We start from the raw sequence: 26,372 nt of genomic DNA, 5'->3' as shown, positions 1-26,372 counted from the left end.
GGATAGGGACACTTAACCTGGAAATGTCTCTTTTTTAGAGTTGATGGATAAAAAGGGAGAAGGAAAAAGAAAACATCAGAAAGGAGGGGCAGAAAAAGAACGTGATAAGAAAAAAAAATTATTAGAAAAGGATGCAAGCCAGTGCCAAAAAGTCAGTTCTATGTTTAAGACCATTGAAAGCAAACAAGTATTGGATTGTGAAGATGATGAAGATTTACATGAAGGCACCAGTGCCAGCTGTAGCACTGCTGCACATGCAGCTGTACAAAGCACAGCGATAACTAGTGAGGCCACTAAGCACATTGTAGAAGCGTGTATTGATCTACAAGGTGATGAAGAAATTTCAGTTGAGTGTATTGAGTCCCAACAAGTGATTGAAAAACCAACAACATCCATTCGTGAAGGTGTGCATGACATAATTGAAGATGAAAACTTGTTCTTTAGGCCATCATCAGAAAATCTTAGTGCCTTTTTAAAGTTCCATCCTTCCCAACCAGATGTCCTCAACTTGAATTCCAAAAAGTTGTACCAAAGAAGAGATGGGAAAAAACGTCAGTGGCTAACATATTCACGCAGTCATGGAGCTTTTTATTGCATGGTCTGTCTTGCTTTCAGTAGAGAAACAGACAACAGTGCTTTTATTGGTGGGTGCTTTGATGAGAAACATATGTACCAAAGAATTGAAGAACACGAAGGAAGCAATCTTCATAATACAACTTCAGAAGCCTTCCTCATGAAGTGTAAGGGCATGGACTTACGTAGTAGGTTTCATGAGAAACAAATGTCTGCCAAAAAACAAGAAGTGAAGAGAAAGCGTGCAATTCTTGAGAGAGTAATTGAAACTGTTAAATTTATAGGCAAAAGAGGATTGAGTTATAGAGCATCTACTGAAGCTGCTTATACTTTATTGGATGAAAAAGTCGACCATGGCAATTTTTTAGAAATTCTTCTACTGCTGAGTAAATTTGACCCTATGCTCAAAGGTCATCTTGATGACATAATTAAAAAGAGTAAAAAACAACATGAGGGTGCCGAGGGCAGTAGAGGACGTGGCAGCCTTGTAACAATGATTTCAAAAACTACAGTTGATAGTATTATCTCTATAATTTCAGCACTCATAAAGGAAAGTATAGCTAAAGAAATCAAAGAAGCTGGTATGTTTTCTGTACAGCTGGACACAACGCAAGACATAAACGTCTCTGATCAATGTGCCGTTATTATTCGATATGTCACAGATGTGGTGCATGAACGGCTTGTAGCGGTGATAAATTGTACATCTACCAAAGGAAAGGCTCTTTGTGACCTAGTTTGTGAGGTTCTAGAGTCCATGGATATTGATATTACCAATTGTGTTGGCAATGCAACAGACGGAGCTTCAAATATGCAAGGGCAATACAATGGGTTTACTACATGGTTAACCAGCAAAGCACCTGGCCAAATTCATGTATGGTGCTATGCACATGTACTTAATTTAGTCATAATGGATGTCACCAAGATTTCTATACAGGCAGTATCGTTATTTGGACTTCTAAATTCTTGCGCTGTGTTCATTCGTGAATCTTACCTCCGCATGACTGTTTGGAGAGAGCAGTCTCATGAAGAGCGATTTAGATCTCTGTCTGTTATTGGAGAAACAAGGTGGTGGGCCAAGGATGCAGCACTGACCAAAGTGTTTGGTTCATTTAATGACCAAAGCCAAGCAATGTATGTGGAACTCATTCAGGCCATGGCTGAAATCTCAACATCTCATGTTTTTAATGCAGAAACAAGGTACAAGGCTGGGACATTCCTAGAGTCACTGAGAAAGTTTCAAACTTTAATCACAGCCCAAATGTACCTATTTATTTTCAAACATACCTCTCCCTTGTCTCTTTACCTGCAAACCCAGGGTCTGGATGTTCTTCAGGCATATCGAATGGTGACAGAGACAATAGACACCTTAAGAGACCATGAACGGGACTTTCAAAGCATTATGAGTGCAACAAAGAATTTCATTTTGTGGGGAAATGAGAAGTTAGAGAAAGCAGGCTGTGAGTTTGTGATTGAGGAAGATTTTCCTATACCTGGAAGAGTACGCCGAAAGAAGAAGATGGCAGGTGAATGTGCAGATGATGAGCCAATCATATCAGAGTGTGACAAATTCAGGGTGGACGTGTATAATATAACACTGGACAAGATTATCAACAGTCTGCAGACCCGGTTTACTACCCATGGCCATCTGTTTGCAGATTTGGTATGTTTGGACCCTAAACATTTTGAGGACATTTTAAAGCACATTCCCCACAATGCTTTAGAACGACTGAGTAAACTACTCTCAAGATTTGATTCTGCAGCATCTAAAGAAAAACTGCAAACTGAACTGCTTGATTTTGCATCAAAGTGGAATAGGCTAAAAATGTCTCTTGATGAAGAGTATAGTGTGACCTATGAAGAAGATGAAGAAGCCATCCATCTGATCTCTGGGGAAGGACATTCAGGTGTTCAGCATAACACTGGGAAGTGCAAGACTTGCAAGAACTGCATCACATGCTGCTATAATGTACTTCTACGTTTCAACTTATACAGCCTTGCATACAGTTCCCTTTTTAATGCCTACAAGTTAATTTTGACACTATCCTCTTCTCAGGTGGCATGTGAGAGGTCTTTCTCAAAACTTAAATACATCCTGACCAGACTCCGCAACTCCCTATCCCAACAGCATTTGGAGGCCTTTATGCTGATGTCAATAGAAAAAGACATATTGATGGGCCTGAACAATGATACCATCATTGATGTTCTAGCTTCCAAGAGTAGCTTGCTGCAAGGATTATTGGTTATTTAAAATGTTTTTTGTATCTCAATACTCTTAATGTTTTCACTGTTTGTTTGCATAGTACTTTAATTCTATGCCACATTTAGTGGTTTTCTGTGTTTTGCCCTGTAAGGGCTTTTTGCACAATAAGATAAAAACATTTTGCACTTTTTACCAAAGTTTATAAGAATTGCTTAATATAAGCTACGGTGTAGCTAAACAGTTTACATTTTGTATTTATTTATAATGTTATTTAAAATGTTTTTTGTATCTCAATACTCAATGTTTTCACTGTTTGTTTGCATAGTACTTTAATTCTATGCCACATTTAGTGGTTTTCTGTGTTTTGCCCTGTAAGGGCTTTTTGCACAATAAGATAAAAACATTTTGCACTTTTTACCAAAGTTTATAAGAATTGCTTAATATAAGCTACGGTGTAGCTAAACAGTTTACATTTTGTATTTATTTATAATTATTATTATAAATATTTTCATTACCTGTAAGAGTTTCCACCTTATTACAGTTTTAAGGCACATTATTTTTAGTAAATTATGTAAATTAATAAAACTTTGAAAAAGGTTCCACACTATAATGTGTATTCAGGCTTCCCATGTTGAATGATTTATCGTTTTTAGAGTACTGATGTCCTCCTAATCCCTTTACATAAGGTTATATTGCTTTACAATCTGCATAGCACTGATGTCATCTGTATCCCTTACATATGGACCCTGAGACGTTAAGATTCTGTCTGTTCCCCAGGTACTTATTTGGGCCTTTTAACATTTGGTTTCTGGGATTTTAATAATAATGTGATATAAAAGAATGAGTTATAGCTATTTGAATGGCAAATAGTGTGACTCGGGTAAGTATAAGGGGTGCGTGTGGGTATAAGAGCACGACCGCGAGATACAATATATGGGGCTGGTCTCCAAATGTTTCCAGGGCTGCTTTTCATTCCCAGTCCGGCCCTGGATACATATCAACATGAGCATTGACAATGTACAAAATACACATAAGAAACTAGTTCAGAAGGCAAAGAAGGCCTCTGTAGCAGTATGTCATATGTGTCTATCAATTTGTCGACTTCAGGATTACACTTGCAGGTGCGTGACGTAATTATGTTAAAAAAGTGTAGTTTATTTTGCAGAAATTCATGCCTATTGCTAGTGAGCGGTAAGTTAAAGCACAATCATTTTTAGCAACATTGAAAACCCAGTAATTTATTTTAACCACTGCGTGGCTGAATAATTTGATTGTGTTGTGTCACTTCATACTTGTATATATGGGACATATGCCAGTGTTAAATATTTACAGCTACTGAATAATCCTACAGCATATTGTGCTAAGAATGTTGGTGTTAAGGAGAATTAAAAACCGTTACAATGTTTGCCGAGTATATATATATATATATATATATATATATATATATATATATATATATATATATATATAAGGGTTTTTAAAAAACAAATGCTCTGAAAAATACCCCTTGTCTTATAGTGACTATAACACTAAGATCCAGATCCCCTGCAGCACTGCAGGGGACCTGGATCCTCCTCTCTGGCAGCCGATGGGCGTCTGCATGATGCGCGCAGACAACCTCCGCTGCTGCCGGCACTTCCACCGGGGCTTCTATGATGGAGTACCAGCATGACATGACCTTCCGGCGCTCAACCATACAAGCCCTGGCGGGAGTACTGGCATCGCGCAGACGCTCACTGGCTGCCCCCACTAGACACCAAGGAGTCTGGAGCACAGGGGGGTAAATCTGGGTGGGGGGGACACAATGGCATATAGGGGGTTATAAGGCATATCAGGGCCACAGTAGCATATTTGGGGGGGAAAGTGGCATATCTTGGGTATAAGTCATATCAGAGGGCACAGTGGCATATAGGGGGATGTAAGGCATATCTGCGGGGGGCAGAGGGGCATATCTGGGGGTATAAGGTATCTCTGGGGTATAAGGCATATAGGGTATATAAGGCATATCTGGGGGTATAAGGCATATCTAGTGTGGCAAGCCTGGGCTCAGATGTGCATAACTGGTGGGCAGGTTGGTAAATAAAAACAAGAAATGCATTTTTCTCAAAGTTTTTTTAACCTGCTATTTGTTTTTAACATCCAGTTTGTTCATTTAATTATTTTAAATAAACAAAAAAATGTACATTATTTTTTTATCCGATTAATAATCTGCCAACTAATTATGAAAATAATCGTTAGTTGCATCCCTAGCAGATACTGTACTTTGTCTCATTTGATACATGTATTTAATGTAAATCCCGAAGGCAAAAATTATCTATATTGCTAGTTTGCTGAATGTTTATGATTCCCCGAAATATCAGCAGATGTATCCCATTGTAAAAACAGCTTCTACATAAACATGTAAATAAAAAAAAGTAATTTCCCGCAGATTGAAACACTGATCATTGATGTCCATTCTTACAATTGTTTCCTAATCCATTATGCTTCAGAATGATTTATTAAGTGTGGTAAGATATGAATAGTAGAATCCACATAATGAAGGTTTTTCTTCCAGGAACAACATCAGCACAAACCACATAATTCTAGGCATAAAAATAAAAAAATAGAAAACTTTATAGGAGGAAAAAACAATATTCTTCATTGAAAGGGACAGGATTGGCATCTAGTTAACTATAGCAAGACAAAACCTTGTGCTACTCAAAATAAAGCTACTGGTAGAATACATCATTTTAATATTAAGATTACTCGAATGCCTGTGACATAATGTATTAATAGATTTCTTATATGCCTGTTTAGTCAATAATTTATCAAGAAGAAATGTACCGGTATGTAGCAGCAATATTTTGGTTTATATTATATTGTTTATATTTTGGGATGATGGGAAACGTTTGCTTTTAAGTTTGCACATTAGCAACTAAGAGTTTATATACTTCTGGTGGGGTATGCATTCTTTTGTTTATAGAATTTTACCATTCGTAGCTGAAGCATTCTTAGTCCATTTTTATTTTCTAAGGATTTATCTTATAAAACCTACAGTATGTAATGAGAAGAGATGCACTTTATACCCTAAATTCTTTGCTTTTCTTAGAATATTTGTACAAAACTGAATAGTGCAAAAATATGTAAGCAGTTGAAAGTGAAGAATACAATTAGGAAAATATATAAGAAAACAAATTATTAGTTTCTATTTTTACACGTTTCAAAAAAACAATTTTTCAGTAGCATCTGTGTTTTGCTTACTAGACAGTTATTTCAGTCTCCCCCCCCAACCCTAATAGCTAATCAGCTGAACATTCTGCAACATTGTCACAGATTACATTTACAGGTTAAGACAGGGGCGTCCAACATGAGGCCCGGACCTGGAGGTGCGGCCCGCGTAAGATCGGCAGCCAGGGCAACCGATCTTACGCGGGCCGCACATCGAGCCCTGCTACAACAAGAGCCCTGCTACTTACATGGGAGGGTCTTTTGTAGTGCACAGAGGAAGCGGAACCCAGCAGACTTCACGTGACATCACATGACTCTGCTCCAGTCCTGCTTCCTCAGTGCAGTACCAGAGAACGCAGAGGTAGGCCGCGCCCCCTGCTGAAGTCTGTGAGCGGCATCGAGGGAGCTGCAGTGCAGGAAAGGGGGTTGGGAGGGTGTTTGAATGAGTATGCGTGATTGAGGGAATGAATGTGAATGAATGAGTATATGAATGAATGAGTGTGTGTGTGTGATAGCATGGATGTGTACGTGCTGGAACCTAGGCATGATGGGACTGTGATTGCCGTTAGCAATCACACTCCTATCATGCCAAGTCAGCCAGTACATGCTGAAACCTAGCTAGCTGTCCCCCTTGTGTATTGATGCTGCCAGCAGTATGGGGTCTGCACATCACTTACAGCGACCCTGTACCAGCATGTACTGGTTGACTTGGCATGATAGGAGTGTGATTGCTAACAGCAAGCACAGTCCTATCATGCCAAGTCATATTGCTAATTATTTTTGTCCAATTATGGTGTGTTACCTACTTTTATTAAAAATGTGAGTTTTTATTATTATTTTTAAAGGTGGGGGGTCATTTTCGGTTTTGGCTAAGTGAACAGTGAATGTTTTGGTCCAGAATTTTCATTTTGGTACATCCCTAGAATAAATAGAACTATTTCATTTTTAATTATCCTGAATCCTGAATTTTTAGTCACAAAACTTTCTAGGCCCAGAAATCAGTGAGAGGAAAAGTAAAGGTTTTGTGTCATTTACTTTTTTTTAATCTGCATATTTTATTAAAGGCCATATTTTCTCACAGTGAAAAATGAATGCGGCCCTCGCACGGATACAATTCTGATGAAGGTGAAAAAACTTGGACGCCCCTGGGTTAGGATATTTCTTAGCAGGCTCAGGTTGCAGAAATGTTAAATACGTTGGACCTGCATAACCAAATTCTAAAAAAGCCAGTTTTGGAAAGCCGTGTGAGAGCAACATTTGGTCACAAAGGCTTCAGTGATAATAAAACCAGCAGAGCACACAGTAGCCATCTGGGTGACACAAAGCATTGGAGACAAACCATTACAAAAATCAAGGCAAAGTCAACACTTTTCACCAACTGATTGTGTCTTCTGACATCGAATGATTAATGCACAGCAGGACCTGCCATTACTCATAACCATTTTGCCCTTCTCAAGAGAAACACTAGGGTTCAGAGAATCTGCTAGGATAGAGCAGTTTACAGAGTATCCAAATAGAAATGTATAACAGTGACCACCCATGGCTTATGTGCCCTCCTTTCTTGTCTTCATACTGCCCGGTTCCTCCGTCACATTAAGTATAATATTCCTAATCACTAAATCTGTTTCAAAATATATTGAGTGATTTTATTAGTAGTTGTCATAACAATTATTGGCATAAGATAAGTTTATCTGTTATCAGTTTGAGAAATTTTTTTCTGGGTGACCACAATTTGAGTTTCAAGTGGTAATCTGGTCACCCATAATCATCGTTCAAAAGGGTGCGTCTAGCTGTTCAGCAAAATAAGCTTTAGTTGACCCATATACCCTTCTAAAGATTATAATACTACAAACACAATATACAATATTAAAATAAATATGCACCTTAATATATATATAATATGCATCTTATTGTGCTTGGTGTAGGAAATAGTTAAAGTTTAAGATAAAAACCTGACTAGAAAACAACAGATTATAGAACAGGTCATAGGGTTAAAAAAAAGAATTGAGGTCAGAGGAGAATTAGAATGAAAATTATCCTATTCAGCCTTGAATGTGTGGTCAGGAAAGGGAGCAGGACATATGTCAGATTATCACAAACATTTTTGGTGTGAAGTAACAAAAAAGTAGCATAAAACATAAAATCATTTAGCAATAACTATAGCCACAGTATGGTTTTAAGATTAATCTATGTGTTGTGAAAAGGAGGCATTATATAAAGAACGCCATAGGATAGTTAAAAGGTATTTTTGGCAGGGTCACACCGACCTGGTTTGCCCCAGTTTGCTGGCATATGAGCAAGCAAGGCACTCATCTTGTTTCATAAATTGGGGATAGCAACTGAATGATAGTCCAGATTGAGATGGCCTAACTTACTTTTATTCCTCTAATTCCTTCCTTGACCACCAACAGTCTAATTTCAGACCCCTTCACTCCACTGAAATGGATCTAACAAAAGTATCCAATGACTTGCTTTCTGCCAAAGCAAATGGTCACTTCTCCACTCTAATGCTTGTGGGTTGTTCCATGTAAAAACAGTGTGTAATATAATAACTCAATTGCATCCCATCTTTTGGAAGGGTATTGAGCAATCCTATAGATTGTAAGCTCGTTTGAGCAGGGCCCTCCTCACCTGTTGTCTCTGTTAGTCAATTTGTTATATTACATGCTACTTGTTATGTTCTGTCTACCCATTGTACAGCGCTACAGAATTTGATGGCGCTATATAAAACAAATTATAATATAGTGGTCATAGCCTCAACTTTGCGGCAAACAATTGAGGCTAATACATGTAAAATCCCATAACAGAATACATCCATTATTTGATGCAACAAGTATGAAACAAGAACTCATTTTTAGCACAGTACTCACCTTTACAGCAGGAATAATCTCATTCATTTTTAATTTGTGGAACACAAAAATATCGTACACCACCGAAATTGCTAATACAGTGATGCCCTGCTCCTTCCACAGCATGCTGCAAGTTGCGCATACACCTGCAAAAAAAATCCAGCACCAGCTGCTGACCGAGTACCCTCGTGTTGAACAATGCTTCATGTAACAAAGTAACGAAAGTAGAAAAAACAGTCCTGCTCCCACATCAGCCCGTCCAACAATTCCTGCCACAGCTTCTGTATGTATCGGATGAGAAGCAAATAAAAATCCTGCAAAGAGAGTCCAGTATCCACTGCCAAACAGTACTTTACAAAAGTTCGTGAAGAGACCCGTCACTGCAGAGTGCAATAAAATGTTTACAAGGTGGTAGCTCCAGGGTTCCAAACCTCCAAATATATAGTTAAGGCGAAAAGAAAGAGTGCATAGAGGACGATAAGACTTATGGCTGCCACTGTGAGTAAGTAAGGTTCCCCAGAAATCATTGAAGAAAATATGGGTCCATGGAGTTTCAGGAAGGAGGTCCTGGTTTGTCTTGATGGCTCGGCTGAAACGAAACAAGAAATTTTCAACTTTAGGTAAGCACTACCAGTTTAGAATTCCAGTTACCACAACGTATATCAAATGGAACAAGGCTATTCCTGGCCTACTAAGTATTTGTTATCATGCTGTATTTTAATATATCCAACAGTAAATCTTAATTTTTTTATTTTTTTTTTAAAGTGCCACAAATGGGAAATAGTCTGGATATGTGGGGCCAGACATCAAAGTCACATCAAGGTACAGAGATGAGAAGACAACAGAAAGCTAGATGACGGCTCACATAAGTATGTAAAGATGTAGGAAAGCAAATCCCAGATTCATTTTCACAGGGGAGACAGAAATCGGGACTGGTGTGTTCTGAGCTTGTGGATCATTTAACAGTTTTTGTGGCTGAGCAAAAAACATGTGAAAAAGATTAAAATCATGTTAAATTATATGATTGTGGATCAAGTTTTATAGCACGCTTACACATGATCTGTGGATATGGTGTTTTTAAACATGATCATGGACTATATTGCTCTAAGCCCATATAAGCCTTTAAGATGCCACATCTGGTTAGGCTGGGAAAACGCACATATCTTTTATTACAGATATTCCAAGAGAATGCTATACAATACATTAGGACCCTGAACACCCTCTGTCTCATTTTGCAAAGGTTGCAAAATCTTTTATAAAATAATTAGAAAACATTCGACACGCACACACTTTTGACATCCAATAAGATGCAGTAAAGCAAGTCCTTGCAATGGTCAATACAGATATGTTACTTTCCTACCGCACCACCAGAATGAGTAGGTTTTACTGGACTTGCTGCAAAAACTTTTCCAATCCAAATATATCTGACTATTTAAAGAAGCTCTGACTGCATCTCTTTGAAGTGCATGTCAAATGTGAAAAAGTTTCCAGAGCAACCAAAAAGTCTTCCTTAAATAGGTTCTGCGGTAGGATGGAAATTATTCTTCAAACAAGATGCTAACCTTGAGTACGGAAATTACATATGCAATTTAAAGTGGATATTGCCACGATTAGAAATACAATTTGTCTGCCGTTTCCAGTTCCAATTTTAAACCACAGATACAATTTTATCACTGGCTTTTTTCCATTGGAACCCATGGCTGTTTTGTTCCCAAAGGCTGGTAAGATTATGATTACCCACACTGTAAACACAAGAGTTTGAATATAGTTTATAACTTACAAACATCTACTTTTATCACTCACAATGGTCTTAGACTGCTATGCATTTGTTTCTAACAAGCCGTAAATTTGTAATTTTCAAAAACAAAGAAACACATACAAGCTATGTATTCAGCAATGAAGGAAAACCAAGTACACGTTCTTTCAAAAAATGGTCCCTTTAAAAAAAAATGTGTTTTTGCTACACAACATTTTGCCATGACTTGCTTTAACAAAACTCTGCCCAGGATTGTTCTTTCTCTGCACACTAAAATATTGTCTACTTTAATCCAACCTACATGACAGACTTTCACCTTTAAACAAACTTGGTTTGTGATATTCCGTATATTAAAAAAAAAAAAACCAAAACATTTTTTTTATACTTTCATCTGTCAACACAAGTATAAATAACAGTAACTAAAGAAATTGACAAATTGTATCAGAGAGAGTTTAATCATTCGATATGCTTCAGCCTCACATTGTCAACGCGGAACCGGGTAAGGGATTAATAGTAGTTAAAGCCAGGGGCAATCTAGTTGCACATCCGTAGCTTTTAATAAAATCCCCGTCATGCTGACCTTTAAAACGGCTGTTTGTTTCTGTCTCGAAACGCTAAGCGGCTCCCAGTAGGATCCCTATTGGAAGAGGTCATTTAGACACACACTGTTGTTCTAACTACCACACTTACTATGAATTATTAATAGAAGGATTAGGAAAATTGAAATGTGCATCATCACAGTGAAGGTTTCAATTAGTTGCCCGTCGAGACAAGGATGTATATGCAAACTACTATGTGGCATTTCATTTACATTTCAAATCAGGGATTTGTTCACGTCTGTTTATTCTACAACAACCGACAGCTCTCCACATTCTACACGATTTTCAGCCTGCCTGTGGTTTTAACAGTGGGAGCGAAAAAACGGAACCTCATTGCTTATTGCTTTTAAGTTTAAACTAATGTGGTTCACACCTACTTACAAATAATATTAGTATAACTTAATTATTTTTTTATTATTGTATTACAAACGGGGAGTTGTTTACTCCCCAAAGATTGGCAGAAGGTCTTTTTATGGAGGATGATAGTACCTTTTCCACTTGAAGAGTCAGAGAAGGAGAAAGGAATCTTATTAATGGCACATGCGTGATGCTAGATCTTAAAGAGTTGGCTAACTTAAGAACAAAATAATAACAGTAAGTGCTACCGTAGAGGAAGAACACAATGTCTTGAGCAGATCCATAACACAATGGATATATATCGATGGGCTAAGCCTTCAGCTTTGTTCTGCTATGTGTTGCATGGAGTCACAAGTCAAACTGTTTCACTTCATGATTAGAAGCAGCAAAGAGATACCTAAACTGATATACCAACTGAACAGAAAATATACCTTAGGACTAAACTGTATCAATGTGAAGCCCTGAAACCTCCACTGACCATATTGTGACTTAATATAAGCAAGAATGAATAATTTGCACATAGAGCAATTAGCATATAGATCAGACGAGGTTAATGATGTTAAACTAAGGGCAAGGCTACAAAATTCAAACCACTTTTTTCACCTGCTAGCAAATCTGTAAATAAATACATTTAAGCAGGCCGCAAAGAAAAAAAAATGGTTGGTAAGCCGTTTTAAATGCCGTGCTGCTCTCAATTTCAACTTACGTTAATTGAAATCAGGCCCCAGTGAAGACTAATGCCTGTTACGTTTATCTTTGCTTATCCGCTAGATTAGCTTTTTCAGCAACTGACATCATGAAGGGCCCACTCTAGCATGAGAATGATTTTTAACAGGTGTTTTTTGGAAATTAACATGTCTTTAGTGAACATTCACACAAAGTTAGAAAAAAGCCAGGTGCTACAATCACGGAGCGTTATCCAGAGGCAACAGTTTAAAGTGATTGGCGACATTCAGCAACAATTCCCTTACCAAGATAAAAAAAAAGAAAAAAAAAGAAAAAATAAAATTGGCAGACTTGTAATGTATGTTTAACACGAGGGCAAAAAAGCACATTATATTTCATGGATGATTTGGCATCAGCATTTATTGAGTAAAAATAAAAAAAACATACCTTGAAATCTATTCTAGATGTACATCGGTTACAACAGTGGTTACAACGGTAGTAGGATTACAAGTGTTATGATAAAAACCAACTCATTTAATGCACACAATTCTATTCTAAACTAGACCAGTTTATCCCATGGATCATTATAGTTATTAATTCTATGGCATGCTGATCTAATTTCTTACTTCTTTAGATTTTTGTGAAACAGTACAGATTTTCATCAATGGTCCGCAACATTAGTCACTGTATTTCATTATTTCTCAGAGATTCATTGCTGGACACCAGTGCTCTTAAGGACATCTAAGGACTGACCATGGCTCACTGCTGTAGAGACTTTGAAGTAATAGTAGTCCTTGAGCAATGGTTTAAGAAACATTGTTCTAACTGCCCACAATTAATGGATGCCCCTACTGGAACACCATGAGATAATCATTAAGTCCTGGACCTTTTGGCTACATGGGGACTGGTTTGGGCACCACGTAACCTACTTGTAGCTTGTACACTGGTGGTTCTGTAAAACGGAGTGCGGAATCTGATTTTCTTTATCAGTCCATAGAGCATAAACGATTCATTTTTGGAAATGGTCAGTCTGGCACCCTTCCATTTTTAAGAACCCTTAGGCAAGAGCTTATGTAACCTAACGGGAAATCCAGTCTGCTGTGATGATCTAATATATTTGCTGGATGCTGTTCATTGGTTTCTGTCTGAGCCAAAAGTAAGGTGTCGCAAAGCCTGTATTCAATTATAAGGGATGCTTTTTATTACATTCCGCAAAATGAAATGTGCCAGCATCTCCGAAACTGTTCAGAATTAAGCATTTAATGTATTTGTCACTTTAATGACTGATGAGAAGCAAAGAAACCGGTCTGTGAGTTGGCTGAAACCCCCTGTTATTTGAGTTAGAAAAGATAATCCAACAGCTCTAGTTTTATCTTTGCTCTGCTAAGCAAAGGTGGATATGAACACTTCAAAACAAACATATGCTTACAAGCATAGAATATTTAACACCTCTCTTCAGCTAATATTGGACATAAAGGGAAAAATTTTCAATAACATGTTAACATAAAAATAAACTGTCACAGAAAATATTAGAAGAACAATAAAAAGTTAATATATTTATACGCATATGATTCTTTTCTGCTGGAATGAACAATTCCACGAAAAAGTATTTGTGCAATGAATATTGCAAGAAGATGTCTGTCATCCCTGTGTGAATTGCTACATTTGGTGCCAGGTCTCTGCTGTTGCCATATCCCCTGCTTTATGAATTGGAAGGAGGAATAAAACAGACTGGCTCTCATGCAGACATCACAATGTAAATATCAAGAATGAACACAAAATCACATCGATTTGCCAGTTCATTTTTCAGCAATCATAGTGTATATCCCAATAGTGATGGTCAAAAGAGCTCAATTGCTAAAGTATAATCTCTTTAGACTTTAATTCGGTAAATATATTAAATATACATATACATATACACACACACACATGTATTGTTTTTCAATTTCATGCCTCTTGACGGTTCCTTGACAGAGGAAGATTTTAATCACATAAAGCGCATGGGGGGGGGCACTTTTCTACTAATTGTGACGTGGCACACTACTAGTTATGTCCTATAACGCTACAGAATAAGATGGCACTATGTAAACCTCATAAAAACAACAAATAACTCACTGTAGTGATATTTTCTACATCTGTTATGGCCTACAAATAGATCTTGTATGTGATATTTAAGGAAAAATAGGGACATAAATGAGCGAGGAGGAAAAGGACTGAGTGATGAATAGACAAAACATGGGGGGGGGCACAGCAGGAATAAACACACACTTGTACAATCATACTGTATATCACTGTTACGGCATCGCTTTAACCTTGTCTACAAGCCCACCCTTTCAGCACTATTCAATTGTGTTCCTAGTAGTGAAATTACACAGCAAATTCTGGAACAAATGTTGGCTCTTTGGTGCCATTGTCCACTATATAATGAATTGTTGTCTGTCTTCAGTACCAATTAGTAACATGCACTTTTCTACTATAAAAATACACTCGAAGATGGATTTTCATCCATTAAATAGTAAATATATTAGTCTGCAATCAATGGCAACATGGAGATAAAGTAGAGACACTGTAAATTATTAATATAAATGCCTTTCACTAGTTTGTTTTCTTTTTTTAGTTCTCTAAATACTGCACTTTTTTTTAATTTTAAAATTTAGCAAATAAAAAATTTTTTAAACCTTAAAAATATTTTAAATATTTAAATATTCCCTACACCACATAGCATTCCTTTGAATCGAATGCGTAATAACTACAGTGAACAATATTTGTTGTGTTGGGGTAGGAGGTCAGCATACAGCACTGATTTATTTACATAATGGCAGTTTTACATATTAACGTTAATGGCTTCATGTCATAGGAACAAAGACAGACTTTGACATGTGGACATTTTATGTAAAACTGAGCAGCTAATTTTTGTTTGCACAACATTCTAGTAAATCTACAAAAAGTAAGCAGAGAACAGATTATGGAATTGTGATTGTACAGAGGTCTCCAATGAATACCTGGCAAAAAATGGCAACATTTAATATCCGGAAAAGTTTATGCATGTAAAGACTAACTTTAAACTAAAGGCCCTCATAACCAGTAATGAGTTGCACACATGTCTTGACACATGCATTGGCGTCCAACAAAGGATACATTGGCCATAGCTGGTTTAGATATTAGTAAATAGCTCTTACTCATAGTACAGTCATGTGGATTATGATGGTGCTATATAAAGAAATAAGAACAAGTGAAGGTCCTCGGTCCCTTTGTCATGGTTAATATATAAACTTCTTTAGCTAACATGCCAATAATTCCATAATAGGTTACAGCAGTTAATCTTAATTTCGATATGGTAACTATGCAATAAAAATGTAATGTGGTGTACAACGTAAAATTTGAATCCAAGGTTGATGATTCTGACATTATTACATTAATTATTTCATACAGTATTAGCCAAAATATATTAGTTAGGTAAGTAGGAAAAGCCAAGTGTGGTTTGCAAGATACCAGGGGGGGCTAGAAGGGTTGTTGCCAGAAGTGGCAATAACTTAATCAATGACCAGAAGAAAGCTGTGCTTGCTAGCATTCATTGGCAAAATACTTGGCTATAAAAGAGAGAAACCTGTCACTACTGAAAACTATGGTATATAAAAATATGCTACTTTATAGTTTATGATAAAAGCCTGGAATCTTTTATCATATAGAAGGATTTTAGTGCTGCTAGAATTAAATTCATTCATTTAAAATGTCACTTCTGGGTTACCTAAAAATGTCATCAATGCAATAAGCCATTTAGCATGTCCCTTAAAATTAGTTATATTCATTAGTGTGTGTGTGTATATATAACAATTGACATTAATTTAACATTATAAAAAAAAAAAGACATGCACTTTGAACCACATGATTAATAACTGCATCATTTCCCTTAACAAAACAGAAAATTAATGTTATGACACATGTCCAACAAACAATTCATGACATGATTATTAGGTCTTTCTCATACACCTGCTTATAGTTGTCCTTAGTACAAAAATCTGTTTTATGCTTTGCAATAATGCAGTTAACACCGCGTAAGTTTTTTTTATAACTTACACTTTCCTAGAAAACACCAAAATTGAAATAAAATATTCTTAAAGAACACAAGAGAGGCTGTAATATTTAGTATAAAACATACTTTGGTATGTACAAACATAAAGGGATTGGTGGAAATCTAACAAAAATAACTGAGAATAGGAATGTGACGCCTCACTGTGCAATAATTTAGACGGGGAGAATACTTCCTGTAATTTGAAAGTAACAATTAGTGTGGTGGGTATCATGAAAGGAATTCAATAAGTCTAAATGGTCACATTGCTGATCAGTTATAAATGTTGGTGTTATGCATCCTTAGTTATAAAACATGTTTATGATTCAAATCATGCGACACAGCAATGCTAAAGGTTCTCATACACATTATTTAAAATTAAAAGGGCCCCCTCCATAGCCCTATCTTTAAAAATATGCAACATCTTGCTTTACTTTCAGTATTAAGAAAAAAAAAATTTTTATATACAAAGGCCAGTTTCTTTAGGGACAACAGAAAAAAAGCAGGAAGACAAGGCCTGAAAAAGCCAGTAGCTCAGGATACATTCTATTTCCATCACTTCTCAAGGAGGAGGTAATAACTCCTTGTTTGAGATGTCACTCCTTTCTCACAGATAGCTCCTGAATGCATGTCATTTCCTTGCTGAATGAGAAGAATTCATTGCATGGCAAGTTGGAAGTGAAAAGAAAAATACAAGAGTCATTCGTAACCCAACACCCAAACAAAAGACAAGCTGAATTTCAAAGTGACAGCCACAGAAAAGAACAGAACAAAGACCTGAGTTTAGTGGTGCACCAAGAGCTGGTAATAGCTGTACAAACAAGGAAAACGGTGCCCCTGTCCCACACAAGGCAACCAGTTCTGATGGGAAACCACCAAGTACAAGCCACGTGAGCTTAATTATCATCCGTCAACAGCCTCTCTTTTAACAACACTTTCCTTCTGCAAAGACTGCAATCAACTTTTGACAGCAGAGGGCAAAAGACAATATGATCCATTTAATAAAGGGAAGCGAGGCTACCCAATTCCACTACCAATTTAAATGTAAAAAAGCCCATGGTTGCTACAGTCAAGTAGGCATCAACTGATTTTTTTGTACAATCGCTATTGTTCCCATACATTATACAAATATACTACAAATGTTTGTCGTATAACCTTATTCAGAGAAAGCATTATCCTAAGAGAACATTAATTACAATGAAAAAGAATGCATAATTAACATAAACATACATAAGACACACTGGTAAAGAAGAAGAGTCATGCTTGTACCAGCTTTCATAATTATCTATATATTATTTCCTCATGAGAGCATTTCAAGTATTTTACCACGTACATAAGTTTAATAATCTATCACTGAAGTTCAATTATTTTAACTACTGCAAATGTATTTTTACCATTCTTCAAATATTGCCCCTTCATTCTTGTGGGGGGGGGGGGTTATTATTATTTTTTTTTAATGACCATGGCTCTCATTTACTATGATGGCTAGAATATTTTAGTGCTTTATCTCCACTAAATGCATCTTAATTGGAGTCTAAAAAAGGGACCGCATTCATCTGGGAGCGTAGATACTACTGTTAACTGTAAAGGGGAGTTCCAAATTGTGGAGAAACTCTATTGAAACATAATACTAACATGTTTAGTTTAAAACTGTGTTTCATAAAAGCTTCTGTCTTTTAAAACGCCGTTTTCATTTTTAACTGGAGAGTTTGGCTGCCACATTCATCAGAAAACAGCTCGCACAATGAACTATTTTGGTATTAGTGACTAGATTTCTCTGAATTGCTTACTTTTAGAACTATGGGGTATGACTGGCATTGTACAAACCATGTTATGTACATTTAATTCATAATATGTATAAATTATCTTACTGTACACTAAATGGAATGATTTTTAAATCACATTTTAATACTTATACAGTCCACGTCAAAATATCTTCGAATTTGACCTAAAAAAAGATTAAAACCAGATTTTTTAATAGCTCACATCTAAAAAGGCTTAAATTTCCCTTGACGGAAATCCCACCTTGTAAACAGACTTCCAGCAAAGACAAAACATGATTGGGTAGGCTGGAGCATAAAGTAATGCTTGATCTATTCAAGAAGTATTTTACAACAAAGAAATGTCAGGTCATGGTTTCTTAGTACGATTTGTTTATAATTTACTTAGAAAAAGACTGGAGTGTTCTGACAATTTGTGGGAGCCATATGGGGAAAAACAACCTTATTTCTTCCTGGAAACAAAACAGATATTTTGGTAGTTATATATATATATAAAACCCTATAAAGAGTTGACTTCAGTCTGACATTCTGGCTAGATATTTGAATATGATAATTATATAGAGGCAACAAACGTCTAATGTGTATGTGTTAATGAAAATGACATAGGAGACACTTACGTACAAAAGACAGTTACCAGGAAACAGAGAATCCTGGAATGTCCATCTAATGACAAATGTGTGTTCATACCGAATTGATCACAATGGAAAATGGGAAAGTACTAGAGCTTTATATCATTGGGTACCATCAGGACTTGGGCTCTGATTTTAGCAAATACACATATAAATGTGGAGAGTACCCTCTATGCAAGGCACTAAAGCAAGGATATCGAAACGTAATCAGATCATCTGTGACTTTATACATTAAAACATTTTTTTTCTTTATGAGTGTACAAGGATTGCTTGTTTTTCTGGCTTCAAGTGGTACAGACATCCTGCCGATTCATTAATATGTCTCGATCAAAAGGTGTCTTGTGTGGCTACATTGTCATTTATTCTTCTGGTCAAAACTCAAGACCACCAATGTTGTGCTGGCTGTGATTATGATTCCACATGAGAAGAGCTGTAAACAACATGTGGCTTGCAGGGCTAATTAGCATTAGACAAGTCACTGCAATAATAGGAAGGCATCAAGGGTCAGCACACTGAAGATGAGGTTGAGCAGCTCTATTCTCCAAAGGAATCTAAACAGTAATCTACCTCTCCTGGGCAAGCGCAACAAAGGCTACTGGGAGCAGATTGTTCTCAAACGATATGCCATAGCTGTTTATAACACTTACATGAATTTGAATTTTGTTACTGTGTTTCAAGGGTTTACTTTGATACAGAGTCTCATATGCACACACACACAAACACACATTTTATGCTTTAATGATTAATGTTAATTTATTATAGGTAACAGTTCCTCTTTAAACATCATCTTTATAAAAAGAACACAATTTAAATCCAGGAGGACATAGAGCAGGATGCTGTGGGAAGTATCAGAAAAATATCGATTTTACCTCTGACATATAGATTTTATCTCTGAAACACAAAAACCCTTTACATCTCTCATCTTCAAAATATCTTATTATTCAGGATGCATGACTGTTAACATAACAAACAGATAAAACAGATAAAACAGATAAAACAGATAAAACAGATAAAACAGATTACAGATTCACATTGACAGAGAAGTTGATGTATAACTCAATGGTAAGATATTAAACATTTCATGTATAGATTTTCATTATATTAGTACTACTTTGAATACAATTATTAGATACAAAAACGTACATCTGACTGGCTGATCTCCAGTAGAGACCAAGAACTTGCACTATTATCACAGTGATTCTGCAACAGAGGAACCCCATTACTTCACCGTACAACCACTGAAATCGTTATATCCAAAAATTGCTGGAAACTTGGTCTTTGGCAGAATACTTTCTAGATACAAAATTGCTACAGGATTTACTGACAGATAAACTTTCAATAACTTGTATCCTGCAGAGTTTAATGTAAAACCTACAGATAGAATTTCTTTGAAGCTAGCTTCATAGCACACTAGGAAACTGTTTAAGTTTCTACAGAGCTTAGCTTTAAGGTCTATTGGGGCTAGGGTTTTACCTATAGGCACAGCCCAGAAGAATTTTATGTCATTCTCCGCAGTTGCTAAAACTACTATATAATCACTAAGTCAGAGTTGCTGGGTTCTGTTGAATACTGCAGAGATTGTCCGTGGTTGGGAGATAAAAAAAGAAGGAAAGTGCAAGGGGAGCTGTCAAGCTAAAACGAGAAACAGAAGTTTAAAACTCTACTAAAAATAGGTGACTTTTTTTTTTATATAATGTTGTGATGTCTTAAAAATGTGATTTTGCCAAAAAATAAATCAAATAATTGACAACATACTAAAAAATCAAAGATCTGAGACATTTTAACCAAAAATATCAATAACCTCTTTATATCACTAAATGAAAACCACACACACACACACAACAGTTATTGGCTCATTTGGAATTTCCATTATTAAAAAGCCATCTGAGCTGAAAGTTCAAACAGTCACACTGGACAATTTAGAAGGAAGACAGGAAGCACCAGCACCCGGATGACAAGGACACAATGTTCCCATGTGATTCTGAGCCTTTTTTCCCATTAGCAGCCAATGCAAACTATTGGAACTCCCTGAAAGAAACTATTGTTTTCTATAGAGAAAAATATTGTCACCCAACCAACATTCTCACAATGCAGACATACAGAGCTCAACCGAAATGCAAATTGTGCAGCACCTGAGAAGGGACGACATAGATTTTTTGGATGACTCAAAGACAGTTTATGCCCGATACGTGCCATCTCTCCCCCTCTTGCACATATTTAAAAGCATTGGTGAAGGAATTCGGCTACACATTGCAACTCATCATTATACACATGGCTCCCTAAAACAAACTAATGAAGAGTGAAAATAAATGATAAATGATATTTCTGCGTATTATTGATTTGGCTCCCTCTGCAGTAAATATTATTTACCGGGTACAATAAATGGCAATAAAACCACTGTCACCTATAGCAATAACGTAGAATAGTTTTTTAAGCAAGCAAAATAAAAACACAGTTACGCCAATATGGACATTTCAAAGATATACACAAGCACACAATGTAGGTCATATTTTGACAGATAACCAATAATTACTTGGGCTCCCTAATTTGCATATAATTTATGTTTCAAACACAAGCCTTTGAGCACAGCAAAGGGTTAAAAAGTATGAGCTGAGTGTTATAGATCTCTTCAGATATATCTTCTTTGCAGGATAGGCATCACTATCTATATGCTGTTCAAGATTCACTCACATGAGCTAGAAATTCAGCATATATATATATATATATATATATATATATATATATATATATATATATATATATATATATATAGTGGGTCAAAAGTAACAAATGCAAGTATTAAAATTAAGGTTGTGTTAAGTCAGAGTCTGGTGAGCCTAAGAACAGAGTTGACCTATTTTATCTTATGGCCCTGCTGTGGATAAAAGAAAATTGTAAAAATAACACAGCATTTACATGATGGCTAAAATTCAGCACTTCAAACGCTGGCAACTATTGTTCTCATGATACCCTTGGAAATATTACAATAACACCCTGCCAACAGCTCTGCCTCACTTTTTGTATATTCTTCATGTTTCAATTTTATTTGGGACGAAGGTATACAACAGATATCTATATGTCTTATGTGTGTTCATGTTATTGACAAGTTTGTATATTGTTAATTTTAACCTTTTTTTGTAATTTATTTAACAGCACTAAGAAATCTGCAGTCAAATAAGCTGTAATAACAATGTCTTTACAAAGATATTTCACACCGATAGCGACACTTATCTAAAGGAATGTCACAGTTGTTCTTCCTCATAATATATTTCCAGAAGAAAGGTGGGGACTTAGATACACAATCAAAAAGGAAGAACAGACAAAGAAAAGATATTTATGTTGAAATATATTGATAACAACGAACAAACATTAAACATTTTTGAAACCCACAGTGGAGATACCACACAATCTACATGCCAATTCCATATTTACTTTATAACAATATAAAAATGGGCTGTTTTCTTGCCAAGTCTTCTAACACTAGATCTCAAAACAAAGGTTGCATGCTTTATTAAGTATAAAGCTGGGACAAACTCCATTTTTAGTGTGCATCATCAACATTAATGCCGACAATGTATTGCATTCTTGATGGCAACTGGTCTTATCAACTGGTAACATTTCATAGCAAATGTTTGGTTTAACTATGCAATCCACACGGCATTCGTATTATAATTATATATGTGAAATGTTTATTTTAATTTATTGAATAGCGAAATGCGTAGGCAACAAGGGAGGGCTGGCAGCCTAAGGCCTGGGGGGCAAGTCTAGTCAAGTGGCCCGTTCCACCACCGAATCAGCACACAATCCATGCCCATCTTTTTCTGATTTTCTAACGCATATTGATGTAATGTGATGGGACTGGGAGTAAAATAATTTATGTTTAATACATTAAAAAAACAGCTAATCTTTGTAACAAAAAAAATTAAAATATGGAAAAATTGGACCCTAGGCATTTCCTTGGGCCCCTGCCACACTGACCATTGATTAGGGGAAGACTGTGGTAGTCAGTACAGTCTTCCCTCCTCCTGACCCTACTGTGACATTGCGAGGTCCTCTCCCCTGTAATCATCCCCAGAGTCCCTTTGTCCCTCATTCACTAAGCCACACCTCTTTTTTACTTACTCCCTGTAGTTCAGGTATAGATCGAATAAACAACACATGTAAACAGCACGTGCATGTATAGATCAACTGAATAAGAAATACAAACCCTGTATTTGCAGGTATACATAAATAATGTATGGAAGCATAGCATAGCAGATCAACAGCATATCAACAGAATAACACACAAACCCAGCTTTGCAGGTACAGATCAACTGGAAATCACATGGCAACTGAGCATTAAAAGGTATAGATAAAACCCCTAAATTACAGGCATTGATGACAGGATGCACACCCCCAAAGCCAGCTCTGGTGTCCACATTGCCCACATAGAACCCGACCAGCACCAAGATAACATTAACAAATTACAGTCCAGAGTAAGCCAACTTTGTCCCCAAACAGCCCAGCATGAGCCAATTTTGTCCCCAAACAGCCCGCCCTGACACCAGTACAGGCAACACCAACACTCAAACACACACACCAGACTCTGCTACACAGATACTAGGACAGGCTCTGCCACACAGATACTAGGACAGGCTCTGCCACACTGACAACCAGACACACACACCAGGACAGGCTCTGCCACACATACACCCAAACACACAGACACCAGGACAGGCTCTGCCACACCGACACCCAAACACACACACCAGGACAGGCTCTGCCACACCTACACCCAAACACACACACCAGGACAGGCTCTGCCACACCTACACCCAAACACACACACACACACACACACACCAGGACAGGCTCTGCCACACCTACACCCAAACACACACACACACCAGGACAGGCTCTGCCACACCTACACCCAAACACACACACACAAGGACAGGCTCTGCCACACTGACACCCACATCCCAAATGCTTTCCACACTGGTTTGCTGTTTATTTGTTTTTCCCCTTTGTGTATTGATGCCCCAGCCAGCCCCCCTTTGGTTTTAATGTATTTCCCCCAACACCCTTATCTCTCTCTCTCTCTCTCTCTCTCTCTCTCCTTAGATGCCAAATATCCAAGAAGGGAAACAGATGACACAATAATGCCAAATTCATTTGGAAAGGTTACCAAAGCAAAAGCAGACCATTAGAAGTGATTAGTCACCAGACTAATTATGTCTTCCTAGTGCTGCTTTTTATTTTATATTTAGTGGTTAGATGTCTTCAGATCTGACTAATTCAATTCGGGGCAGTCTGTGTGCCAGAGACATTTAAAGTTTACCTCTGTACATGTGCCATTATTTTTTACTCATACCAATTCCCGTACCTTTCTATTAATCATATGGTTTCCAAAACCTAAAGTAGGATTTGCCAAAACCTTGTGTAACACATCAGCTTGGCTCTACCAAAAGTATATTACCTCTTGAGTAATATACCCTAACCCTTAACTCTTGTTTCTGTAAGACACAATTGCTATGTTATACATTACTTGTTATGTCCTCCTTACCCATTGTGCAGCACTGCTGAATATGATGGTGTTATATAGATTAATAAATAATAATAATAAATGGTGCATTTACCCAAGCGTTCAATAATTCTTCTAACACTAGCACATACTGCATGACTATAACCTCCTAACCACCTATTATGTATAACTATTATGTCTAGGAAGAACCACTTTAATGTAAATCCCGTTCAATTATTAAAAAGAGTCTACACACTTTGCTTGAGGTCTCGTGGTGATCAAAACAGATTACACCATACCAGTTTAATCTTGAAGCATGCATTTGGTTAATAAACTAAATGAACATCCATTTCTTATATACATTGAATTGAACCCTTTATGAGCCACAGAAGTGAGCACTGAATTAAGTAATCAACTGATCAGAGACTGCTTAAACATAAAAACATAGGATTTGGAGGATGATATGAACCATTCAGCCCATCTAGTCAGCTCCTTTTTTTGTAAAGACTCAAACCTTAATTAATCTTTGGTCTTTAGAATAGCCATACGCCTATCCTTTCTATGTTTATATTCCCTTACTGTGTTAACCTCTGTTGGGAGACTGTTCCCTGCTAAGCAGCGGAAAACTTCAAGCAGCTAATCGGAGTCAGGAATCCTTAGACCATGGAAGAGAAGCTCAGCTGTTCCTCCCCATCACAGAGTACTTTAATACGTATTTTCTGTCCCTTTAATTTTATTATATTTCCTCATTGATTATGTAAGTATGTGTCTTTATAATTAGGAATAGAAAATTCACAAAAAAAGTCATAGTAAAATGTAATGAAGGACAAGAGGAACTGTAATCAACTCAGTCAATATTCAATGCAATAAGATATATATTGAAGTGGAAAATTTAGATAAATACTATGGCAACTATGTATGTATGCAAAAAAAAAAGAAAGCTGTTCCCTTACAAACACCATAGAATGTCTCATTATGATGGTACAGGTGTTTCACATATTTTACAAGCACATGCATAAGTGTTTGGCAAAGTTGAATATATTAAGTAAAGCACAAAATTGTTGTAGGAAAGTGAGAAAGAAACAGAGAAAGGAAAACGGTTTACCAGTATTGAAGGCTGAGTTGGAGGCTTGGGGATATTAGTTGGAAAGGAGAATACAGTATTAATTTGCAGGCCATTTTGTTCTGTATTATCTGTCCGGTAACAATATTAATATATCACACATTGTGCCAGTTGCTATCTGTGTACACATTCCACTAGTCAGGGTGAACAAATGTTTTTTTTTTCTAATACACTTTAAGAAGGGCTATCTATAGCTATAAGTATATCTATCTATATATATATATCTATATCTATATATATCTATCTATATCTATATATCTATATATATATATATTTAAATTATATTGAGAGAGAGTGTGAGAGAGTCATGTCATTTACCACCTTCACTCTGTGGATGCTGCACTGGGATCCTACTGTCTACCGGAATGGGAAGCGGTAAAAGACTCCCATTTCTTGTAAAAAGTGTTGGTTTGATTATGGGAGGGAAAAAAATGAATGAAAATGGCTTTGCTAATAATCACCCCCTAAAAAACCCACACATTTACAAGCGAAGTACTTGCTGCTGTAGTTACAAAATAAACAATCTTTTTTATTTAATAGTACCCCCTGCGGACAACAGGAACTGGACAATAAAATGTCAGTTAGCCAGTTTACAGCTAGAGAGAGGGAGCAATCCTTAGCTCATCCCTCTTTGCCAAGGAAAGAGTTAAGACCACATCAAAAGGGAAGGTTCCCATATGTTTATTACTGTGTGTATGAGAGGTCAAGGACTCCATTAGAAGAAGAACAACAAACTCTCACTACTACTAACAAACATGTAGTCACATTCCGGCTAATTGGATTAGAGGTACTTGTCTCTCCTTAGCGCAAAAACTCTACAGAAGCAAAGTGCTCTGCTGCATATTCCTGTATGATAAAAGTTTGGCTTCTTGCTCTAATATTTCACATTAAAAAGCAAATTCCTTCTTCATTTAAAAAATTGGACTATTGTTATCTCTGATGTGCAAGGCCATCACCTCCTTCCATACCAATATGTATTAGCATGTGTTATTTTCAATTTAATATTGTGTTTATTAAATATTTTCTATCCCCCCCCCCATTGTAATAGCGCCGCAGAATC

At 36.7% G+C, this 26,372-nt stretch overlaps 1 protein-coding gene across 1 annotated transcript in view; it reads right to left on the bottom strand.

Annotated features, from left to right (window-relative positions):
• The window catches only part of LOC149299782 (protein O-mannosyl-transferase tmtc2), a 127,134-nt gene that overhangs the window by 70,780 nt on the left and 29,982 nt on the right, over positions 1-26,372 (bottom strand). The window contains exon 2 of the mRNA XM_089486198.1: positions 8,851-9,418. Coding sequence (XP_089342324.1) covers positions 8,851-9,418 — 568 coding nt within the window. The remainder of the gene's footprint in view (positions 1-8,850; positions 9,419-26,372) is intronic.

The sequence above is a fragment of the Sceloporus occidentalis genome, unplaced genomic scaffold, assembly GCF_023333645.1.
Source record: "Sceloporus occidentalis isolate IW3139 unplaced genomic scaffold, rSceOcc1.0.p SCAF_28, whole genome shotgun sequence".
NCBI lineage: Eukaryota > Metazoa > Chordata > Lepidosauria > Squamata > Phrynosomatidae > Sceloporus > Sceloporus occidentalis.
This window is presented reverse-complemented; position numbering and strand designations above follow the sequence as displayed.